Source organism: Carassius auratus, chromosome 1, assembly GCF_003368295.1.
Source record: "Carassius auratus strain Wakin chromosome 1, ASM336829v1, whole genome shotgun sequence".
NCBI lineage: Eukaryota > Metazoa > Chordata > Actinopteri > Cypriniformes > Cyprinidae > Carassius > Carassius auratus.
In genome coordinates, this window is record NC_039243.1 from 23161900 (window position 1) to 23185434 (window position 23535).

Consider the following 23535-nt stretch of genomic DNA (forward strand, 5'->3'; position numbering starts at 1 on the left):
TGTGAGAGAGAGAGAGAGAGAGAGAGAGAGAGAAAAACAAGCATCTGTGTACAATGGATGCCAAATTAAATCATTGTTTTCAGGCAGGCAGAACCATTGAAGAGCCTCAATCAGGAAGTCAAAGATTTCCACAATTGACTTCATCAAAGCCTTTGTCCCAGAGTTCATTGCTAATTATAGGCATAGCATGCTCGGGTTTTCATACAGTGGAAACTTTGTTCCATTTGAAGGACCTGGTCACTAAGGAGAAATACAAGAATGGAGGGTCTCTTCTACTTGATGGCATTCTTAGATGTATTGATGATTCTTGAAGACATTAATCTGTGGTCATGACCCAAAGATCAAAAACATCTCTAGTTCATCTAAGCATCATTACATAATTTTTTTCATAAAAAATATGCTCTTGTCTCTATTAGGCAGATTGCTAATGAAAATTATGGCTGATTTCCCTCCCAAAAGTGCAGTTCCTAGGTCAGTTCTGCCTTTTGGCTTGCGATGACTCAGAGAGTGTGTCGAGGGAATCAAGTTGACCCCAGATAAGTGTGTGCCTCATAATTCAGAGCGAGACCGAAACAGATGCATTAATCTCCATTAGTGCAGAAGGGGAGTTAATTCTCAACTCCTCATGAAAAAGCGGGCAGATGCTCGAAGCACTTTCAGTGTTCAGTTCAGAACCACAGCATCAACAATTCCCTGAAGGCTTGTACAGCTGGTGTAAGTGAGCTGAACAGCTCTAGGAGATCACTGTAGCTTGTGAGATGTTTGCATTCAAACTTGCACAATTTTTTGTTAAGGACTAAATGGAAGTAAATAAATTTGTCATCAGCTACACAGGTGAGGTTCGGGTTGATGATGTCATCAATAGAGTCAGCACTGAGAGCACAACAGACGTTCACTGATCAGAGCGAGAGTGTCACGAAATGTCACAAAAGGAGTGTGTTTTTGGTTGCCAGGGCAAGACAACCCTGCACAGATTACCAAAAAAAAGCAGCATTAAGGGACCAGTGGATGGAGTTTATTTTTACAGAGCATCAACAGAGTTGTGCAAGTGTTTGTGTTTGTTCCCTGCATTTTGAAGATGCTTGTTTTACAAACAAGGCCCAGTTTGACGCCGGATTTGCACATCGTTTATTTCTTAAGGATGATGCAGTCCCAACGAAAAAGGGTCACGATCGTGTGTTGGAACCGCAGGCGGTGAGTAAAACTGCTTTAAATATCTCTGTGTTGTTAACTTAGCTATCGGCGCGTAAACACACAAGTAAACAACATGCGATGTTGTCATCAAACTGCACTTTCCACATGTACAGCTTAAAAAAAAAATAATAATAAAGACGACAAAGTGTAACTTAGTCATTTTCCAAAACCGCTAAGCAAATATATACAGTTTCAATACATACCACATAGAGACGTCGTTTCTGATGCTGCTCTTGTTAAATTTCAGCCTCTGGATCTGATTCTGGATCATAAATATACGCTGAATCTGACTGTTAGCCATGGTTTGTTTTGGATGTTTTTTTCCTCACGGTAATGTCACAGCTTCCAAACGCTCTCAACGCAAAAGCCTACTGGCGCTCGTGATTCTTTAGCTCCGCCCACACGTCACGCCTCCAGCCGGTCGGTTTTTTCCGGGAAAAATCGGTACAGACTATCTTTCTCTTATGAATATAATAAAACTAAAGACTTTTTTGGAGTTATGAAGGATGCAGTACCACTCTATAGGTACTCAAGATTAACAGGATATTGAGTGAAAACAACTGACAGTATCTGGGAATTTTGACTGTTTTACTAACAGGTGTGACTCTCAAATTGTCTTCTTCATACAACTTTTAATAGCAGCTGTATGTCTGTGTAGAGAGACAGATGGATTGATAAAAAGAATGATGGAGCAACAGAAAGGTAGACCTGGAATGATGGACAGAGTGATGAAGCGACGGATAGATAGATAGATAGATAGATAGATAGATAGATAGATAGATAGATAGATAGATAGATAGATAGATAGATAGATAGATAGATAGATAGATGGATGGATGGATGGATGATGGATGGATGGATGGATGGATGGATGGATGGATGGATGGATGTCCAGGAAACCTGTTTGAAAACAGTCATTATTTTTGTAGCTGAAATCACACACATGTACACACACCTTTAACGAGGGGTAAAATGTGAACTAAGCATTGCTTTTGCAGTCTTTCAGTCAACCAGGCAATGAAATAGCTAAAACTCACAACCAGAGCCATGAAAGGCCCTACCGAGTGCATGAAATTGGTGCGTGAAGCAGGATAAAAGCGTCTTAGTGTCACTGTCAGCTCTACGCATTTGAATCAGAAAACAGAGACGGATAAAAATAGGTCTGGCTGAAGATACATGAATTAGGTTTTATTCATGCCACAGCCTTCAGGGCCTTGAAAGGGACAATGACGAAAGAGAAAAAGGGGCCTCTATAACTGCACACACATAAAAGGCAGTAAAAACCAATCTGAGGTATTTTCTCCAACCATTCCATATCACAGAAACACACTACATGGTGTGTCTGTTTTCTAACACACACAGATACAGCCCTTGTCATTCACATCTCTCCAGAGAGACTGAGCGGTTACATGTAGCTGCATATATATTCAGCGGTGTCCTTGCTATTGCAAAAGGATGTCAGAAAATCAATCATGCACTCAGTGGGGAAGCCATGAAATTTTAGCAGCGCCGATAGGCAGAAAAAAGATTTAACAGGAGCAATTAACTGAATGGGATATAGGGACCATCTGGCTGAGGTTTGGATGGAAGGAATGCTTTGATTGAAAGAGCAGAACTATTTGCAAGGAGGGAAAAGACGATGTTAGAGCCTTTAGAGGGAGTAAATTTGCTTGAGAGAAGTCAGCGAGACTTCTGGGACATTTCAGCTGAAATCTGTCAAGACTAAAGTTGGCCAGGGAGTCAAAAACAGTCTCGGTGTGTTATTTATAGTCAGCGCTTCTATATTTGTACTTACCAAACTGTCCACTCCCGTCAGCGTGTGATTGGCATTATAGAGAGAATAGGTCAGCTGGTACACCCCATCATTGGTTTCACTGTTTCCATAGAAACCAACTCCCACGGCAACACTGAAAAGTCACAAGGTGAAAAGTTACAATTAGTTCACACATTGTAATCATCAGGCCCTCACGGAATACGCACATGCAGAAATCCACAGAGGGATTTCCACAGATCTGGAACACCGGTCATTCAGAGTTTTACACATCCCTCACTCCTTGCATGAATTTTATAGAAAAGATTTACCTGGATTTAGCAACCACTAAGTATGCACATTTGATTACCACTGCTGAAAATATGGAAAAAATTTACATACAAAAAATGAAGTTGTTAAAGGGGACATAACACAGTTTTTTGGTCATCTTTTTTGGTGATAATCTTGAGTACCTATAGAGTAGTATTGTATCCTTCATATCTCTAAAGAGTCTTTAGTTTTATCACATTTATAAAAGAAAGATACAGCTGTTTCACTTCTCTCCAAAAACTGTTGAGCTCCTGGAGGCGTGCCGTAGGAGGAGCTAAAGAATCACAACCACACGAAGCTTTTGCATATCGATCATCTGCAAGCTGTGACATCAATATAAATAAATCAGGGACAAAAACTTTATTAACTATCAACACTGCCGATGACTTCCGTAACCCGAATATAGCATACTTCCGTCAATATATTGTTCAGTCCATCGACCCATACATCCAGTGTTCTTTCTATCTACCCAACGCTCTGTCTTACTCTCTGCTAACAAAAAAAAATATTTTTTATAGTTTTATTAATAATTCAAGTTACCAACTGGGACCATCTGAAGCCAGTCACTTTGTAAGCAATGTCAGAAAATGTTACCCGAGTTTAAATAAATATAATTTTGGAATTAATAGGCTCTAAACAGATCTGAAGTTAAATTACTGCAAAATAATGGCACTGTGGTAGGATGGGTAGTGCACATGTGCCACATGCAGACCTTTAATATTCAGCAGAAGCCATACTGAGCCAGAGGCTAATGTTCCCCAGTCACAAATAACACAAGGGTTGAAGAAATGACAAACAAGATGGTGCCTTCTGCCAGGGAGAACAGCTCACAAACACTATGAAAGCAAGAGAAAGAGGCAAACTGTTCAAAACAATAACACAATAACTAATAATCTGACCACTACATTGCAATTCTTAATAAGCTACAATATCGCCATCAAATAAATTATTCTAAACCAATTCTATATACTCAACTTTGGCAACAAAATGATACTTCAGATGTGAATCATTGTGAATTTAGAAAAAAAAATACAATATGTTTTAATTCTGTCATCATTTATTTACCCTCATGGTGTTTCAAACCTGCATAACTTATTTTTTTCTGTGGAAAAAATCTCTGAATACCAGAATATCACAGAGACTTTGGGCTGGTAAACAACCATCTTCTAACCACCCACAACACTCTAGAATCACAAGGGCAAGGTTTGGACAGCCTCTACAACTGTTTGGGCTTTACATTAAAAGTACCTGCACTGACATACACAATCTTTTTGAGATAAACCATCTATAATATCATAGATATCATAGAGTTTTTGGCATGAAACAAAGAATAAGAACCAATGGGAACAGGAAGCATCTTACATAGAAAGGATGATGTCATCAAAATGGCCAGACTCATCTCTGTTCTTGGTATTTGGTTCATTAGCCTCCAGAGACACTGTAAGGTCAATAACATCATACAGGATGTGAAGTCATATCCTGCATTGCCTTCTTCATATAAGCTGCCCTTTAAAGCCTATTCCTGACCGACCCTCCTTTGTGTTAAACATGAATTTCACGTTTGCGGACCATAATGAGCAGAGTAATGAAATGCAAAATCTGTTCTCGGTCTTGTGTCAGCTGAAGAATTGAGAGAGATTTTAGATCAGACTGACAGTGTGGAGTTGCAGAGGGTACTCCTGGGGAAATGTAAAAGTGTAATGATTCCTCCAAAGCTTCTTGCCTTTGGAGTTGGTGATGAGTCATAAAGGCACACACTCAAACACAAACAAATAAAGAATGCACAGTGCCCTAAGGCCACGTGCCGTCTTATGCCGAAACGACGTATGGGAGAATGTGTGCGGCCTGGAACAGGGGACTTTATTAAAATTACGGGGAGAGTGAATACTCATTAGCTGGATGTCTCTTGCCAAACTGCATCATTCTCCTGATCCATCTCTGATTTAAAAAGTGCATGGGAAAATTTAGCTGCATTGGGAAGAGGAAGGAGAGGACGATAAAGAGAGATGCATGCCAGAATTGTCATAAAAATGGCAAGAGCTGACTAAAATTGGCAGATTCTATTAGGGTTATTATTATTAACGGAAACTAAAATCAAAACAAAAACAAATGAACAGACCAAATGAATTTCATTTTCGATCAAGGTGTTTACATTAAGGCTTTTCAGACAGATTGAGCCATCAATCCGATTACTGAGGGATTCTTTGGTTGCATTTAAACGTAGCTAGTGTTTGTTTGGTTCTCAGTGTTTCTGCAGACACAAAGGTATCAGGCTGCTGCATTAAGCAGCTCTGAGGAAGAATTAATGCATCAAACCTTTAAAAGGCTGAAAGCGCTAAGCAGCATGTTAACTAGATATCTAAGAGTAAAAACGTATCTTCTTGGTAGTGATTTGAATGTAGAGATTATAAAAGCAAAACAAACTGTGGTTGGTTGTCTTTCAAGTCAGTTATGATGATCCTTTACTATCCAAGTTTGTTGGTCTTGGCTAAAATAAGCTACAAAATTAATTAGACTTTTTAGCAACACTCAAATGTATGTCTTTGCAAGGAACTAAGAACACCAGAATTTGAATCCTTTCATGGATTAACTCACTCTTCAAGATGAATTACCCAAATTATTAAAATTGTAGACGGTTGCTGGGGAAGAACTGAAACTCACTCTGCTACAGTCCAAACTCATCTTCAGACAGGCAATAAGGAGGAAAAGTCTGATGATGCTCATCATTTTATGACAAAAATCCAAGATTATAGGCAATAGCTCCTCACAGTTCATCACTGTGCTGTCTCCTCCACGCTTTTCAGAAATATATATTGTTAGATATGTATCAACTAATTATACATTTACCGGTACATTACAAATATATCCCAAAAATGTTATGTTATGTAAAGTTATGTGAACTTAAAAAATGCAGCATTTAAAAATAATAATTAGAGGATGATCTAACTGTGCTAGAGCCATCAAATTAATTAGAGGATGATCTATATATACAATTTATATACAATTTATGTTACACAGGAAAATTAATTTATGTTACACAAGAAAATCTTGACAGACTGGGTTCTGAAGATCACCTTAATTGCACACTATATTTACATTTATGCATTTAACAGACACTTTTATCCAAAGCTACTTACAGTGCATTCAGGCTATACATTCTTTAACCAGTATGTGTGTTCCCTGGGAATTGAACCCATGCCTTTTGAGCTGCTAATGCAATGCTCTAACACTGAAGCCATAAGGACACTACAATTCAAAAGTTTTGTTATAATTTTTTTTTTTTTTTATGTTTTTAAAAGACGTCTCTATGCAAGGCTGCATTTACAGTATATGGTCAAAAATACAGTCAAAACTATAGTAATCATTGTAATGCACTCCTACTGATTAAAATGTATTTCTTTAAATAAATAAATCTTACTGAGCACAATCCTTTGAACAGCATTGTGTATTGCAAAAAGCCGGCCTTTAAAACAGTATTGCAAACTGTACCGCTTCTCCCATTAAATGCATGTATGGCATATGGACAGTTAGAGTAACAGCTTAAAAGTAAAAGTAAGAGTAAAAGTTAAGAGCCCTTAAAATAGAACTAATTGCTAATGCTGTCATTTCCACATGAACCACAGAGAATTAAGATGATCTGCTTGCAAATGACTTTAAATGGTCAAAACAGCGGCAAATAAAAAAAACCTCATAGTCTGACCTCAAATACCAGGTCTGAAAGCCGGCACATAAATAATGGCTAAAATAGAGCTAGTGCTTCTATCAACTGTATAAAACAACATTATTTAATACGGGGTGGAAAGGCTTGTTTGCTGAGGCGGTGACCCTCTGTTAAGCCATCTTGGTCCTGCAAGATTCATTAGAACGTGACTGATGAACACCATTGGTCACTCACCCTCAAACTGTAAGCCCCAACTTCTGGTTTCATCAAGTTCTTCAAAATAAAATGACAAAACAATAACATGAGAATTGGCAATTTAGTTGCATATTAAAATAATAATATGCTTTTTTTGTCCAAAACAAACTGTCAAAAAAGTTGAGACTAAAGAGAAAATGTTATAATGCTACAGGAATAAAAACAACTAGAATTGATTGATTGATTGGTTGGCCTGGTTTAATACATCAAATTAATTTAATCAAATATATGTCAGGATAGTGCCATCGTCTTCAATCTGATGTTACCTTCATTGCAAAAAGCAGAGGTCAAAGAAAAGACAATGACATGAAAAACTTATATGAGAAGTTTTATGAAGATGTGGCAGGTGTTATGAAACTCACACACTGCTCAGGCTAAGCATCAGTCAATAAAAAATGCATTAATGATGAGGTTAAAGTATGCTGTTCTAGAGTCATCGCTATCAGCCATATGCCGAGCAGTGGCTGTCAGGAATGAGCCCTTACACACGACGAACAGGAAGCTGACAATAGGTAACAGATGTCAGAGAGCAGGTGTGCATGAGGCAGAAAACAACTGGTGTCCTTGTACACACACATGCAGGTGAAGCAGAGCAGGCAGAAGAGATCTGAATGACAGCCGCAGCATGTGCAAGACCTGTCTTTACACAACAGAAAAATACCAACTGAAAAACAACTCAACTCAGTTCTAATGGACATTTCTCTGTTTTCAATTTATTTCCTTTCATTTTAATCAGAGCAGTTGAAAATGCTCTTCATGTTGTGATCTAAGGGAAAAAGAGCTGTACATCTGAGTACAGGGCAACCATGGCAACACATGCCGTAGATTAACGGAACATTTAAATACCAAAGAAGCTATTGCACAACTCCTGCCATTCAGCATCATAATGGAGAAAATGAGAGAAAGATTCTCACATTATATAGTCACAATGAGACTCTTTACATCTAAAGTGGCATTCAGAAAAGCACCATCTGCAATTAGGGCCAGTTTCATCTGCAAAAAATACAAATAAATTCTAAACAAGCTCTATTGTTTTCTTCAACTTTAGTTTAGAGTTCTGAAAGTTACAGTACACTTTGGTATTAAAATAAAATTGCATCTCAAAAAATCAAGGACAATTGAAATCTTCATGATAGGACCTCTTTAAATAAAACAAGTAAATTGTATTAATTCCTTTTATAATGCAATTTAAAAACAGGTGCTTTGACCAAACGAGATTAACATAGATATGCTATCAAATTGTTCAAACCAAATCCAAATGTATTAGTGAACAATTTTTATCATTTCACCTGAGAGCAATCTACTACCCCTTTAGAGCTCCATCATGTCACACTGCAGAAAATTGATTTGGGGCAATAATGTTACTTGTTCCTCCATCCATCCAACTAACCAAGCAACCCTATGATTTACTTCTGGACAAAACACTTCTGCTACAAAACCACATTATCATTTAATATAGATGAAGTCGGCCTTGCTGAGATATACTGACATTTTTAGCAAAAACACATAGATTTTAATAGAGTTTAATGCTACTTTAATGTTTCCAAAGATGCAGACAATGCAACACCAACAGATAGCTTTCATTAAACGAGCTACAAGATATCAGTAATGTCATCAAGGTGATAATGGTGACATTTTCCAGAATCCATAACCTTAACTAACTAAACATTGAAACTGATATCATATGAAAAGTGCTGGGTGATATATATTGACAATGATTTTGCTGGCAAAATAAAAATATTCATCGTTGAAATATAATCAAAACACTAAAGTCAAAATGACTGACTAATACACACACACACACACACACACACACCCAGAAAGATAGGGGTTGGTCAGCCACCCCCAATTCAAGGTATACAAGACAAATTCAGACTCATCAGCCAAGATGATGTTTTCTTTAGTTGTGACATACAGATTCAATTCCTGCTGTTTAACTCTGACCACGTTTCTGCATTTAAGCCAACAGTGGGCTCTGTTTCACCACAGAAGCTTTCAGAATACCAACAGTCCTAATGCTAATTTAATAATATCAACACAGATGAGTGTCATGGGATTAAGAGAGAAGATGGTGCTCTCATAAGCATACATACATTTATATACACACATTGATACTCAACACAAACTAATTCAACGGAGCACTTCAGGGCTCAGCATTTCTCCAGCAGTGCTGGGATGATATAACAGCTGGGATAGTGCCTGCTATGAGACTGGAGCATTGAGTTTGATTAAATAACTACCCTTTTGCTATTAGCATGTCAAAGTAACAGCTACTTCCTTTAATAAAGCTCTGTGCAGTGAAGCTCCCAAGAGTTAAGACCTTGAAGGTCTGGGAATGTGGCTGTCTACAAAGATATCCATTTTTTTCTGACCAATTTATGACAACATGAAACCAAAACTGACGACTACACCATGACTGTCGAGCTTTAAAAAAAGGGCAAATCATCATATAGCAGTACTGGGATTATGTTTAACACTTTTTTTTTTTTTTATGTTATGTTTGTTTTTACTCTCTGAAAACTGGTCCGAAATTAAGACCTTAATCACAATTGCATTATTTATCTTAATATTTTATCTAGTAATAATAACTCGAAGTCTATTAGAAGTCAACATAAAAAAAAGTAAAAAAAAAAAATTATTGATTCATCCATGCATGTGTTTAATTTCTCCAATTTTCATGTTACTAATCAAAAAGCGGAGCACTGAACATTTTTTATCTTATATGATAATTCTCCTTCAGATGTCACAATGTGAAAGAAAGAAAAATCACTACATTTGTTACATTGTGACTTTAATACTTTATATTAACATTAATAATGAGTTTAAAAATAAGGTAAATATTCTCAAAATAATAGCCCTAATAATTTGATTTGACTCAAGTAGGATGATATATAAAAGCCAATTATGTGATTTTTAAATCATGTCTTTATTTTCTCCTCAACCCCACCACCAATTGGGTCTTTAAAACAAGTAAGAAATATATATATTTTACAAAAGGTTGCAAAGAAAAAGTTGGAAAACCCCTCAAATAAAACAATATTAAATAGTGAACCATACATTTCAAGTCTTCTGAAGTCATAAAATAGCTTTGAGTGAGGACCAATTACTTCACTGATATTTCCTTCCAATAGATTTCCTTTGACCAAAGCACTGGAATTGTATTTGTTATCAAATTTACCAGCAAAAATTCAGGATGGAAAATGAGATTTAAGAGCTGCAACAGAGGGGATGATTTCAGTAAATTGCAACCTAAATTTCAGTTTCTGTTTATTACAAAAAATATTATTTTATAGCATCAGAAGACTTCAAATATAGCACACAAGTCATAAAGACTGCTTTCTTAGTTCTTTTATGGTGTTTTGGGGTCCTTTTTGGAGCTTGACAGCCATGGTCACTAAGACCCGAAGCTGTTTTAGAAGTGAATGCCTCTCGTTCTTAATGGATGATGGAGGCAGAAAAGTGCACAGTGTCTGAGCAGAGGTCAGAGGGCTGTCTCGCTATGTCCAAGACTATTCAACCTCCTGTTAAAGTCTTAAATACTAGTCAGACTCTGAGCGTTCCCACAACCCCTCCTCCAACTCAGACCTGACGGACAATGTGTCTCAAAACAAAACTGGAGTGTTTCTACCGGTGTTAAGACAGGAATGCAGACCGCTCTCTGCATCAAAGACCGGCAGAGCAACCTTGTTAAATGTGCTTGTTAATGTTTGCTAATACAGTTATTAAATATTGCATAATGTTCAAACAAATCATTATTTCATGTAAGGTAAAATGCTAACAGATGTCATTAAATTTTCAATTCATATGATCAAACACTTCTTGAAAACCTTATTACTATAAGGGAACACGGTTAAATCTGTTTATATTATATTATATTGTTTTGATAAATGATATGTCCAGATGTTTTTTTTTTGTTTTTTTTTTTTACTTTGTCTATGCTTAGCATGAGAATCCAACTCTTTAACGGTGTAAACAACTCTGAATGCATGAAACAGCACTGTACCCCATTTAATAGATTATTTGTTAAGATGTGTAAATAGGGTTCTACACCACAAACAAAGACCATCAAATGAAAACATGTGAACTGACAGTTTACTGATGTATGTAAGCATTGACATTTACATTAAATAGCCATATGTTAATCATTAGGTAATGTTTATTAAGTTCATTATTAGTAAGAACATTTTCTCATATCTCTAGCTATGTGAATATACATATTAACTAATGATCTGTTAAACATTACACAATGTTTGTTAATAATTTATAAATGAAAGTTATTATAAAGTGTTACCTACTATGGTTTAAAAAGACATTTATTTCTGTGAGGCAAAGCTGAAATTTCAGCAGCGATTACTCCAGTACTCAGTGACACACACATATATATATTTTATTTTTTTTATTTTTTTTGGGGGGGGACGTGATTATATGGTTCAGAATTTATTTAAAATAAAAATATTTTGTAACATATTAAAATGTCTTTACTGTCACTTTTGATCAATTGAATGCGTCCTCCATGCTGAATAAAAGTATTCATTTCTTTCAAAAAAAAAAAAAGAAAAGAAATGTAACTTATTAAAACCTGGTTTAAAATATTGAGTTCTGAAAGTTTTTTAATGAACTCTCATCTAAAAAATATCAATTACAGTTTGATTCCTCATGATACGACCCATTAAACTCCAAAATGAGGTCATTTTTCACATCATTTATAACCTGTCTGATCCATTAGTGTTCTCAAATTCTTCCTTTTGTTACATGAATATGTTTTCACAGTTTATTCACTCACTGATTTGTTCAACCAGACACTGAGCTTTAAAATGACAAGACTCTTCATCAGCGCATCTAGAATGTTTGCTAGACACAGCGAGATGCAGAGAGATAATAAATAAAAATAGGTGAGGAAATATTGAGGAAGACATGAGCTAATTCCAAAAAGAATGTCGCTAGTATTTGCCATGTTGATGCAAGCCTTTCCTTTCCCATTACTCATTTCAAAACTGAAAATTGTGTGACAGATAACAGCAAAGTCATTCTTTATGAAAGCAAATATTTTAAATTCTGCTCAACCATGCCAGAGACCACGATAACCACATTATTCTCCCATGCACATGAGTGCTCATCTATGCTGCCTGCATCTTGAGCGGTTTATTCTCTCAGCGTGAGAACGGTGGGTGGTACGTACCAGCAGATGAGTCCAGCAGCAACAGCAGCCCAAGTGACACAGCAGGAGTTGGATTTCTTACTTTCCTCTTCCTCCTCTTCCTTCCGACAGCAGCACAGGCAGCTCAGGTAGATAGCCAGACACAGCAGGTTCACACCGAGCCCAGCTGCTGCTACACAGCCCAGGAAGATGAGCGACTGGAACACACAAAAACAGCACATATGAGTTTCTTTGTTAAAAGGGACAGGGAAACTTGGTCTGTTTGTCACTCATAACACAAAGCTCTCTTATCAGTCGACTCAGCCTATTTAAAGACTAAAATAAAATAAAAAATTCATGATCCAATCAATTCCTAATGGACCAAAATCATGTGCAACAAGGATTTTCTTGTTTCACAGTGAAATATGAAATGTCACATTATTCTAGAAAATGGGTTATGTTGTTGATTTTAAAATCAACAACATATATGCGTTCTATATTTAATTCTACAATATACATCTTTTTTTAGATTTTATTCTTATATTTTTATTGTTTACTTTTATTTCATTCTTATATAGCTATATTTATGTATATTTTCACGTGTTGTTTTCTTTTATAATTGCACTGTCCATGGAGCGGACCTGACACACATTTCACTGCTGGTTATATATGCTATATATAATTTTGTATGTGACGAATAAAAATCTTGAATCTTAAAAGGATATGCAATGTGCTCAACTTAAAATTATAAGGCTCAGAGACAGAGGCATCACTTGAAATACAGGATGAAATACAGGAAATCATGGTGCAATAATAATAATTATTATATATGTATATATATATACATATATATATATATATTTTTTTTTTTTTTTTTTTTATCAAGGTGCATCATTGTAACCCTTTAAAAGGGATATTAATAAATAGAATCTTAACGGAGTCATAAAGTTGTAATGAAACAGAAGTAGCGACAAATCTTTTCTTCTGTATTGTGATGTACATCAGAGTGTAGTGGATTGTGGGGGGTAAAAATGTAGAGCAGGGAACTTTAGTTAAAGTTTAGTTAAACTTCAATTAAAATTCAGTGACCTTGTCCACTATTGCAAGTTTGTTGTTAATGAAGCTTGAAGTCATGACCTCCTGAGATGTTTTCCGAGCACAACGCATTACACTGATAACAAAGAGGTCCTTTCCAGCTGCAACACTCTGTCATATAACATAGAGCTCTAGTTGATAGAGCCGGAGCTATTTTAATCTCACAGAATTTAATGGGGGCACAAGGTACCACTCTGCCTATGCTTAGAACTACTGTACACACACCATTGTTTCACGAGTTGGCCTTACAGATAATGAAGCAACATGAATGGTATGCGGGCATTCAGCCCGGATCCAGAGTGCCCCCAGCTTCCTCCCGAGTACTTCCCTCGTGCTGGGGTAAAAACGGGCCGATGGTCGGGGTGGTGGAGGGATGCTGAAATACTGCAGAGAGAATTAAGCTAATATGTCTTGGGCTATTTATAGAAGTTCAGTCTCGAGCTGATAGGATAGATGGGGTAGTTGCTGACTGATGATGAAGTGGCCGGGTTAATCATCTGAACGTGCTCTTCCCGAACTTTGTTAATCAAACATAAAATGAGCATGGTCTAATTTTTGACACTGAAAATAGTCTTAAAACCTTCAACCAGACAGGAATCTACGGACTTTAAGCAGTGACTGAGAATAACTATGACAACTAATGGGGCGGCACAATTATTCAACAAAGCCACACTCATTTACACGCACACACACACACACACACACACACACACACACACAATATGTCGTATCCCATCCTGCTCTTGGCTCTGAAGAGAAAGTAGGGCAGCTATAGCAAGCAGCCAAGCATCTTTATTTGCTGCATCACCATCCCTGTTTCCTGCATTGTTTCTGTCTCTCTCGGTTACATCTAACATTCTCCCTTTCATCCTGTCGGTGGTGGGACACTAAGCCACCTGCTTCACTCCCATAACTCTAAGACTAATGAGTCAACCTCTCTACCCAGAATTCCAGTGGTCGTATTCATCAACTGTGACAAAGACAAACGATAAAGGATAAAGAACTAGGTTATAAAATATAGTTTTTCTCTAAATCTCATTTGAGATGATATAAGGGTCTGTAAACAATGTAAATAATAATTCAACACTAATTTTATCCAGTTTTAACTATCATAGACAATCCTGTACTCCATTACCACTGAAACCCATACTGATCATAATAGATTTTTACACATATCATTTTATAATACAATTTAATGACAAATTATTTGGCAAATGAGTCCTAAAAAAAAATACTGAAATAAAATTTTACATTTTTTTTTTTTTTTTTTTTTTTTTTTTTTTTTTTTTTTTTTTTTTTTTTACCATATTTACAATGTTATAATTTATAAATTGACTAATATACACTAATGTTTAAAAAGTTTGGGGTCAGTAAAACCTTATTATTATTATTATAATTATAAATTAATACTTTAATTTAGACAGCTGCATGTATTGAATTGATCAAGACTATTACATTGTCATGAAAAAAAAAAATCTATATTCAAAAAATCCTATAAATAAATAAATAAATAATGAAGGATCAAGTGAAACTGAAGACAGAAGAACAGATTATATATTTAAATTATTCTACATTTACTTTATATTATGATAATATTTCATATTACTCTCTTAACTGTATTTTTAATCAATTAAATGCAGCCTTGCTAAGAATAAAATAATAATAAATAAAAAAAAAATAAAGCCTAACAGACCCCAAGATTTTAAATGATGGTGGAGTAGAGCATCAATTTAACCATCAGATCTGTAAGTAAAATGCTTGATGAAACCAACAGCGTCTCATTTCAGTCTCACTGTCTGAAAAAGATGAGTCTGTCTAAACCCCTCCTCCACCTTTGAAGATGGATAATTCCCCCATCAGGCCTTTGTTAAGGGAAAATAGGGTTGATGAAGGTACTGTGATGAGGAAATGGGGGGAGGAGGCACACAGACAGCAGCAGGGGGTCTTATGGGAGGGGAGGGGGACATATTAGGGAATGAGAGTGTGTGGAAATAAGGGGAGAAAGACTGGCATTATGTTTAATACTTTTGGCCAGAGCAGAGAACACACACAAACATCACCATCACCAGGTCCTCACTGCCCTTTATGTCCTGGGACAGAGTGAAAAGAGGAATTATCTGTTTTAATGAAGCTGTGTGTGACTACATGGATGGATTTACCCTGACTAAATCCTGTGTGATCTTTGTGAACTACGAGAAACTTGTTCCATCTGACAGGGAAAAACCTAAGAGATTAGTGATGGGTGGTATATGCTCGATCCTATATCATGATAAAAATGATAAAAAATGGTTTAAATATCTAAGATGAAGTGTAATATATATTGCATTTTACATTACAAATACTATATAGAAAATAGAAAATAGAATATATAAAACAGAAAATCTTATATAAATTATTTAGATTCTAATTTAGGGGTGATTTCCATAAAATGTGTAAAACAAAAATATTTATTTATTTATTTATATACTGCATTTGTATTTCTATGTAACATTTTTTTTTTTTTTTTTTTTTTTTTTACTAGAGCCTGGTGGTTGCAAAACAAAAGATAAAATTAGTCATAACAAATTATTATGTCTGGCATGAGTGCAAAAACAGCACTGCATTATGTAAGACATAACAAATATTGTCAAACAAAGCAATCCAGCTAATAATCGAGCCAATATATCTAGCACAGTACAGCAAAATACTGTTTGACACATCTCCCTGTCATATAGATAAGATAGACAGGTAAAGAAATAGAGAACTGAAGCCCACAAAATTATGTAGAGAGTGTAAACAAGAAGGATTGGAAGGGAAGAGAAAAATATTGCTTGTTTGTTTGCAAGAGAGAAACGGACAAAGACAGAAGATAAAGCATGCAATACAAATTCAGAGCCATTATTGTGAATATAATGAATTACTTCAGAATACATTCGGAATACATTCCCAAAAACGCATAAACAGCACTGTGTTGCAGACTTATCTGGCCTTACCAATGCTCTCTTTGTCACAAACATACACACTGGCACAGCAAAAGTGAGTGTGTAATTATAATAGTCAAACAAATACAATGTGCACGCACACACGCACACACACACACACACACACAGAGGGTGTGCATTAATACCAGGCACACATGAATAATGGAACACCTGCATTATCCTCTGTGGAAATAAAGCAAAGAGGAATTATTTACACAGTCCCACACTTCTTCACCAATTCATTTCCACCCACCTTTTCCCTTGTAATTCAAACGCACAAACAGACAGAGAGCTGTTTTTCAATTAGCCACCGCTAATGCTTACAAATGTCCATAGGACTACAGCGCAGAGTTCCCACACCTTTTCACCAATTCATTTACAGTTGTAAAGTTGCCACTTAAACACTCTCTCCTGAACGTGTTTACATCAGTAAGCGTAAGATAGAGATTGATTTCTAAAGTTATAAATATTGATATTTTTTCTTACACAAACACGTCGCTTCATTTTAGAAGGCCTCTAATGTCCCGATGATTAGCGTTGAGCTATACCTTTTATCATTTTTTTATCATTTTGTTTTTTTGAACTGAAAATTTAAGTACAATTTCTAACATTTTTTATTTTGTAGATTTTATTCATTGATTTAACAAAAATTATGAATCTGGCACACTGCTATAGATTTCAAATTTGCATATGTTTAGGTCATGCAACCTTTTTTGTAAACCATAAACAACGCCTGATTAAGGTTATATGGCTGAAACATACTTGTTACTAAAAACTTAACTAAAATTTGTAGCTGTGTTTGGTAATCATAGTTTTTCTGTTAGATTGTTTGTTTGTATTATTAATTTGCATCTGCTTATATCATTTATCCGTAGTTGTGGTGGCTTACTTAAAAAAAATAAAATAATAATAATAATAATAATAATAATAATATATATATATATATATATATATATATATATATATATATACATATATATATATATACATATATATATATATATATATATATATATATAATTGAAAATAAATATGATTGTAAAAAAAATAATACTTCAACTGCCTTGAACTGAATTAAACATGATTTTTTTTATTTTATTTTTTTCAGTAGAAAGTAAGTCTGTAATAGTATTTTCCTGAACATACTCCAATCTGTTAGATTTACAACTTAAAAAAAAGCATTTCATACAATGTAATATAAAAAACATGATCGGTGTTTCATATTGACTCTAAACGAACAAGGTCTGACAATGCAGCCCTTCAGAAAGCGGCATGCTTCTCTGTGCTTGTAAACTCTATGAATGTAAATAAAGGGAATGTTGCTGACAGGTCTTCCATAATGTTGTTTGTTTCTACGCCGCTGTGGTTGAAAAGCAACCACTCTGTCTCTTCCACTTTTTTGTTTTTCCAATACTTGTTTCATTCAATTTCTGCAGCCCATCCATCTTATCCAAAAGAGAGGCGTCTAGGAGAAAAAGAAAGAGAGAGAGAGAGAGAGAGAGAGAGCAGACAAGAGAAGGACAGGTGAGAAGAAGAAAGGACAGTAAAGGGGTGGGGAAACACAGAAGTAGGGAGCTGGGAAGGAGGGTGGAGAGGATGGTGGGAAAGAAAAAAGACACAAGGGAATTCTCAAAGGGGTTCAAACAGAGGATTATGGGGAAAAAAGTGGCATGGTAGTCTCCATGAAAGAAAACAAAGGACGTTGCACAGTCCATGTGAACATAATTTCTGCACATCCTCACTCACAGCCATCCACTGCCTCTCGTCAAAAACACTGCTGTCTTTCTCCTGGAATGAAGTGCTCAGCATCTTGTTCAACATAATAAAGTTTAATTTGAAGCCTAAAGGAAATGAGTGAAACACTGCTTATTCATTTAGAATGTTATGACTGTGGCATATATATACTGTAAGTATATACAAAGGTAACACTTTATAGTACCTGAGATTAATAACACTGATAACATTAGTTCATGTATATTTATATTATATGGAGTAACATTTTTGAAAAAAAGTCTCACCAAGGCTTCATTTGATCAAAAACACAGTAAAAACTGTAATATTGCAAAATATTATTACAATATATATATATATATATATATATATATATATATATATATATATATATATATATATATATATATGTATATATAATTTTTTTGTTGTTGTTTGATATATTTCAAAAAATATATTTATTCCTGCAATGGCATAGCTGCATTGTTAGGAGTTCAACACTGGATTCAAAAAATCCTGGCTCTTGAAAAATGGCTCAGTACCCACTTTATCTGGACCAACTGGCTCAAATGAATCACAATTATTAAGTATGATAAATAATAGTTGTTTTTATTTTCTATCAAGCATTCAAAACTCAGAACTATAGCAATGGGCATATCGTTTCCGACATGCGCTGTACACGGTAGACCAATCACAAAAGACTGGACCATTTGACCAATCAGAAATCACAAAAGACTGGACTATCTGACCAATCAGAGCAGAGTAGACTCACGGAAATGAGGGGTTAAGAGAGACTGAACCGACATTCAAACTTAATTTTGAGAAAACTAAAGGTTTTTTATATTTTTTTTTTGGACTTTGCATGCATGTAAACCTATTGTAGGAGACTCCTAAAACAATTTCTCCTCAAATGCTACAGGCCAAATCTGAAATGAATTTGGCTGTTTTTTTATTTATTTTTTTTTTTTTTTTATAGATACATGGATCCGATTTCAAAATTATTTAAGCACATCAATCATGACAATCATCAGGCACAAGAATGTGCAAACACTTTACATATCTTTTAGAACAAACAGATCTGGGTTATTTCAGTTCAGTGATTTGGTAAACTACGTAGTGTTGTTCTTCATCTTGTTTGCATAGTGCGTCCACTCCCAGACCGAGTTTTCCTGGGGTTCACTGACATACAGCCATAGCTGGCTACGTGCCAGTATAAAACACCCTTTTCAATCGCCAATCACATCATCCTCATGAATAGACAGGCTGTAAAACTGGATGTGAATGAAGTACCACTGACAAAGCCTTTAAGCTTCGAGGAACAAACAGGCGAATCAAGTACCGTTTGCTGCCTGCGGGAAGATCTCTATAAAGGGAAATAAAAGTCAAATACTGGAGTTTGGGACCTTTAAACAAGACTTAACTGAATATTTCACATGGAGGAAACAGATGACTGATCCCAGGTCAGGTTTCTAGGGAAAGTGGTCGATATTTTGTTATAAATTGAAGAAAGACAGGGATACATAAGAATGTAAAGCTGCTCCAACATGATAATGGTTCAAAGTTTACACTGTTTGCTTGTCTGAGACTGAGGAGCCCTACAGGTTTAGGACAACATTGAGACTAATGTCAAACCAGTGTACTGTATCTACACTAAGAGACCATGCATGTGTGCTATAAGAAAAATACAGGAATCCCAGTTCCCACATTGTGTCCTATATAGCTGGCAATATTAGCAATAGTTTGTCTCAGAATCATAGCATTTCCTCCCCGCCCTATAGTAAATCCACATATTTTATTGTCTCTATAAAAAAAGCAAGAGCATGTGCATATTATGCACAATGAGTTACTTTAAAAACAGTTTACATATTACTGTTTAAAAGTCTAGCATCAGTAAGACATCTATATACTTTTATTCAGCATGGGTGCATTAAACTTTATATTCATATATTTATTAACAAACCCGCTAACTCCATATATATTTATATATATATATATATATATATATATATATATATATATATATATATATATATATATATTTGTGAAATCGCTGTTTCCACAACCCTATTCAACACTGAATTCAACAATAACAAGAAATGTTTGTTGTGCACCAAATCAGCTGTGATTTATGAAGGATCATGCGACACTGAAGACTAGAGTAATTCAGCTTTACCATCATCGGAATAAATAGCATTTTAAAATATCTTAATAAATAAAAATACTTAAAATTGTAATACTATTTCACAATATGGCAGTTTTACTGCATTTGTTATCATATAAATGCAGCCTTTAAAAACATTTTAGACAATTACTGACACAGTAGTGTAAATCAAATATTTTTTCATTAATTACAAAATACGAATACACCACAAACCTACAGTTATAGGTAATAAACCCTTATGCTGTGTCCAAAACAGGTACAAGCTGACAAGTTTCCAACCACATGTAAACTGAAAGAGAAAATGCTTGTGATATGATAACATCACTGCCAATCAGAACATTTCTGATGCTTAACATCAGATTTTAAACCAATGAAATTCCACTGTAGACGCGCTACCCAACTCTACAGAAATAGAAACCAAGATGACTCATCACTTGTCATGGTTAGTTAGGAAAATGTCAGGCGTGGTTCACACTGACAGCGCTAGAGGTTGACAAGTTTAAAGCCGCTCAACTTGATTCTCCAATGGTCACTGTCACTCATGTGGCTGAAAATCTCGGACTCATGCAAAACGCTGCCAGTCTGAATGGCCTTTCAGATTTGTCTCAATAAAACATTGTCCAAAGTTTAAGATGTTTCTTCAAGATGTTATTTCACATTATATTGACATAACCTCTCAATACCAGCTTAGCTATATATCATCACCAGTGTAATATGAACTTTTGTACTTTGCGAATTGGGATTCAAACATATTTTGTTGAGCTAAGTGATGAATGTGCTTTCTGTGGAAGTTCTGAGCCAAACTTCAGCTATGTGATGGTCACAGCAGATGGAGAACAGCTGTGTGGAGCGCTCTGACACCCATCTGTTGGGAGCAGAGAGAGATCTACACTCGCTGAAGAGTGACACCATCAACCACCTGATCAGAAGTCTACAATTTTACAGCTGTATGCTCTGTGAGGTACAGAATTATAAATTTTACATGATGAAATCATGGGAAAAGCTATCGTATTATATATTAAATCTGCCGTTAAACGTCACTGAAATTTTTTTTTCAAACATATGCTAATGCAATCTCCAGGTGATTTCCAAGATCTCAGTGAACAGAAGGCTGCAAATAGTTTCAGTGAACAATATACAGGAATATTTGAGAAGATTCCAGTGTTGGATCAAGGCAGGGCCGTGGATGACTGGGGTTTGATAGTAAAGCAGAGGCAAGGCTTTAGGAAGGACCTCAACGGACCAGTCAACCTCACTCGATTCTGTCCTCGTCTCTCCTGAACAGCTTTTAAAAGGGGTTCAGGGGCAACCTCAGGGGGCTTTCCAACACAGTGCGCTCGAGTGAACCTTCCTAACCTCACAGCTGGGACATCATTAACTCAGAGCGGAGCAGGTCATGGGCTTTGGGTGAATTAAAATCAAGGAGAGACAAAGAGAAAGATGATACGGGCTCCATGTTCCATGTACTGTAACAGTAAGAAATGTCTAAATATACAGCCTAAATGGGCCTGTATCTGCCTCTAATGTGAACTGAACTGAAAACAAAAGCACTGATGAGAAAAACAGAAAATACATTTTTGCAGAATAACTACAGGAACTGTCACGAATGTTCTTGTAAAACCTAATGAAATGAAAAAAAAAATAAAATACTGCATTCATTTATTATATGTAATAATCCTGCAGTGAATATTATTAATATTTCAATAAATGAACTGAGAAATATCTGAACACTACATATGTAATATAAAATATTTTAATATTTAATAACTTTCAGCACAAACAGATCTGAGTTAAGTTTTTCAAATTCAAATTGATTCACTTTATTTTTTAACATCTCATATCTATTGCAAAGACAAGGCTCTTTCAAAAATGCAATGAGGACCTGATAAGAAGTAACATGAACTAACAGACATAGTGATGGATTACAAAACTGATGAAACATCCATCTCTGAGCTTGTTGGGAAATGAAAATACCATGCAATACATGCACGCTTCAATGCACTGATATTAAAATGCTCATTGAAGTAACAAAAATGAATACTTAACTTTAAAATTAAATATTTCACAAGCTCATTCTAAATAAAAAGACTGATGCAATACAGTGACTCTGAGTGGGTTTGAGAATATGCAATACATTCCATTGCATGTAAAATAATACTATTCACTGATCGCCCGATTCTTTACTAACAGTTCTGACCCGAATACCACAAGCTGACAATTGTCTTTTCTCTCAACTTGACCGGACCACCATCATTAGACTAGCAGTATATGCTTAAATATTGTCTTGCTGCTATATAAGGATTAAAAAAAAAAGGACATTGCAACAAACCAATGAGCTCCTGATTTACCACCATGTCAAACTTAAACTAAATATTTCTGTCCTAAACTACCCCAAAACAATCTCTGTCTCTGATATATCTGATTGGCCCGATTTAGAAAGTTGATAGGGTTTACCACACATCTTTCACATCCTTATTGGGAAAACTTCCTTTGTGGTTTCACGAAAACCTGGCCCACCCAGAATGCAGCGTTTTTCTTTCCTCTTACATCTAAAATTGAAGTCAAGTGCCACGGTTCAGGTCTGAAGCGATAAAACTGAGCCTAAGGGAGACAATAAATAAGTAAACAAAAAAGGCTAGACACCAAAGTCATGGTGAGAGATATTGGCCCAAACATCAGAACTGTTGGAAAAAGGGCAAATGTGAAGCCCTAAATATAACTGGTCATACTGAAAAAAGAAAAATATGGCCTCTACCCCACAATTTATATATAAAGTAATGTTCAGAGAGCACAGGGGAAATTCCACATATAATTACTAAAGTAAAATAAATCATAAGGCATGTGATTTTTTTTATTTTTATTATTATTATTACTCTCATATGATTTATGACTCAATTTTGGCCTATGAGCAAATATTTCTGCATCTAAAAGCTGAAGTGTGTAATCTTTTTCATGTTAAAACAATCTCCTATACCAGCTTACAATACGTAATGCCAAATATATCTTTATAGGTTGATTCGCCCCGAAAGGTGTAAACATTATAGCTCTGTATTGCTATTAAAACATTGTTCCAACCAAAAGGAAAACCAAACGTCACAATTCTGATGGGTGACGCTTGAAGTGCAGGAAGTACAAACTTCTTTTTTTTTTTTTTTGCAACTCTGTATGCTGTAATCAGACACTGTTAAAGACCAGCATTTTCAAGTTGTAGTTTTCTAGTGAATGTTTCTGTTTAAATCAAGCCAGACAATGGGCCTAATG

The 23535-nt window shown here is 35.5% G+C and overlaps 1 protein-coding gene across 3 annotated transcripts in view; it reads right to left on the reverse strand.

Annotated features, from left to right (window-relative positions):
• LOC113103764 (protein tweety homolog 2-like) overlaps positions 1–23535 on the reverse strand; it is a 47439-nt gene that overhangs the window by 18624 nt on the left and 5280 nt on the right. For all 3 annotated transcript variants that reach the window (XM_026266027.1, XM_026266009.1, XM_026266018.1), the window contains exons 2-3: positions 12370–12545; positions 2990–3101 (exon numbers count right to left, since the gene is read on the reverse strand). In XM_026266027.1, coding sequence (XP_026121812.1) covers positions 2990–3101; positions 12370–12545 — 288 coding nt within the window. The remainder of the gene's footprint in view (positions 1–2989; positions 3102–12369; positions 12546–23535) is intronic.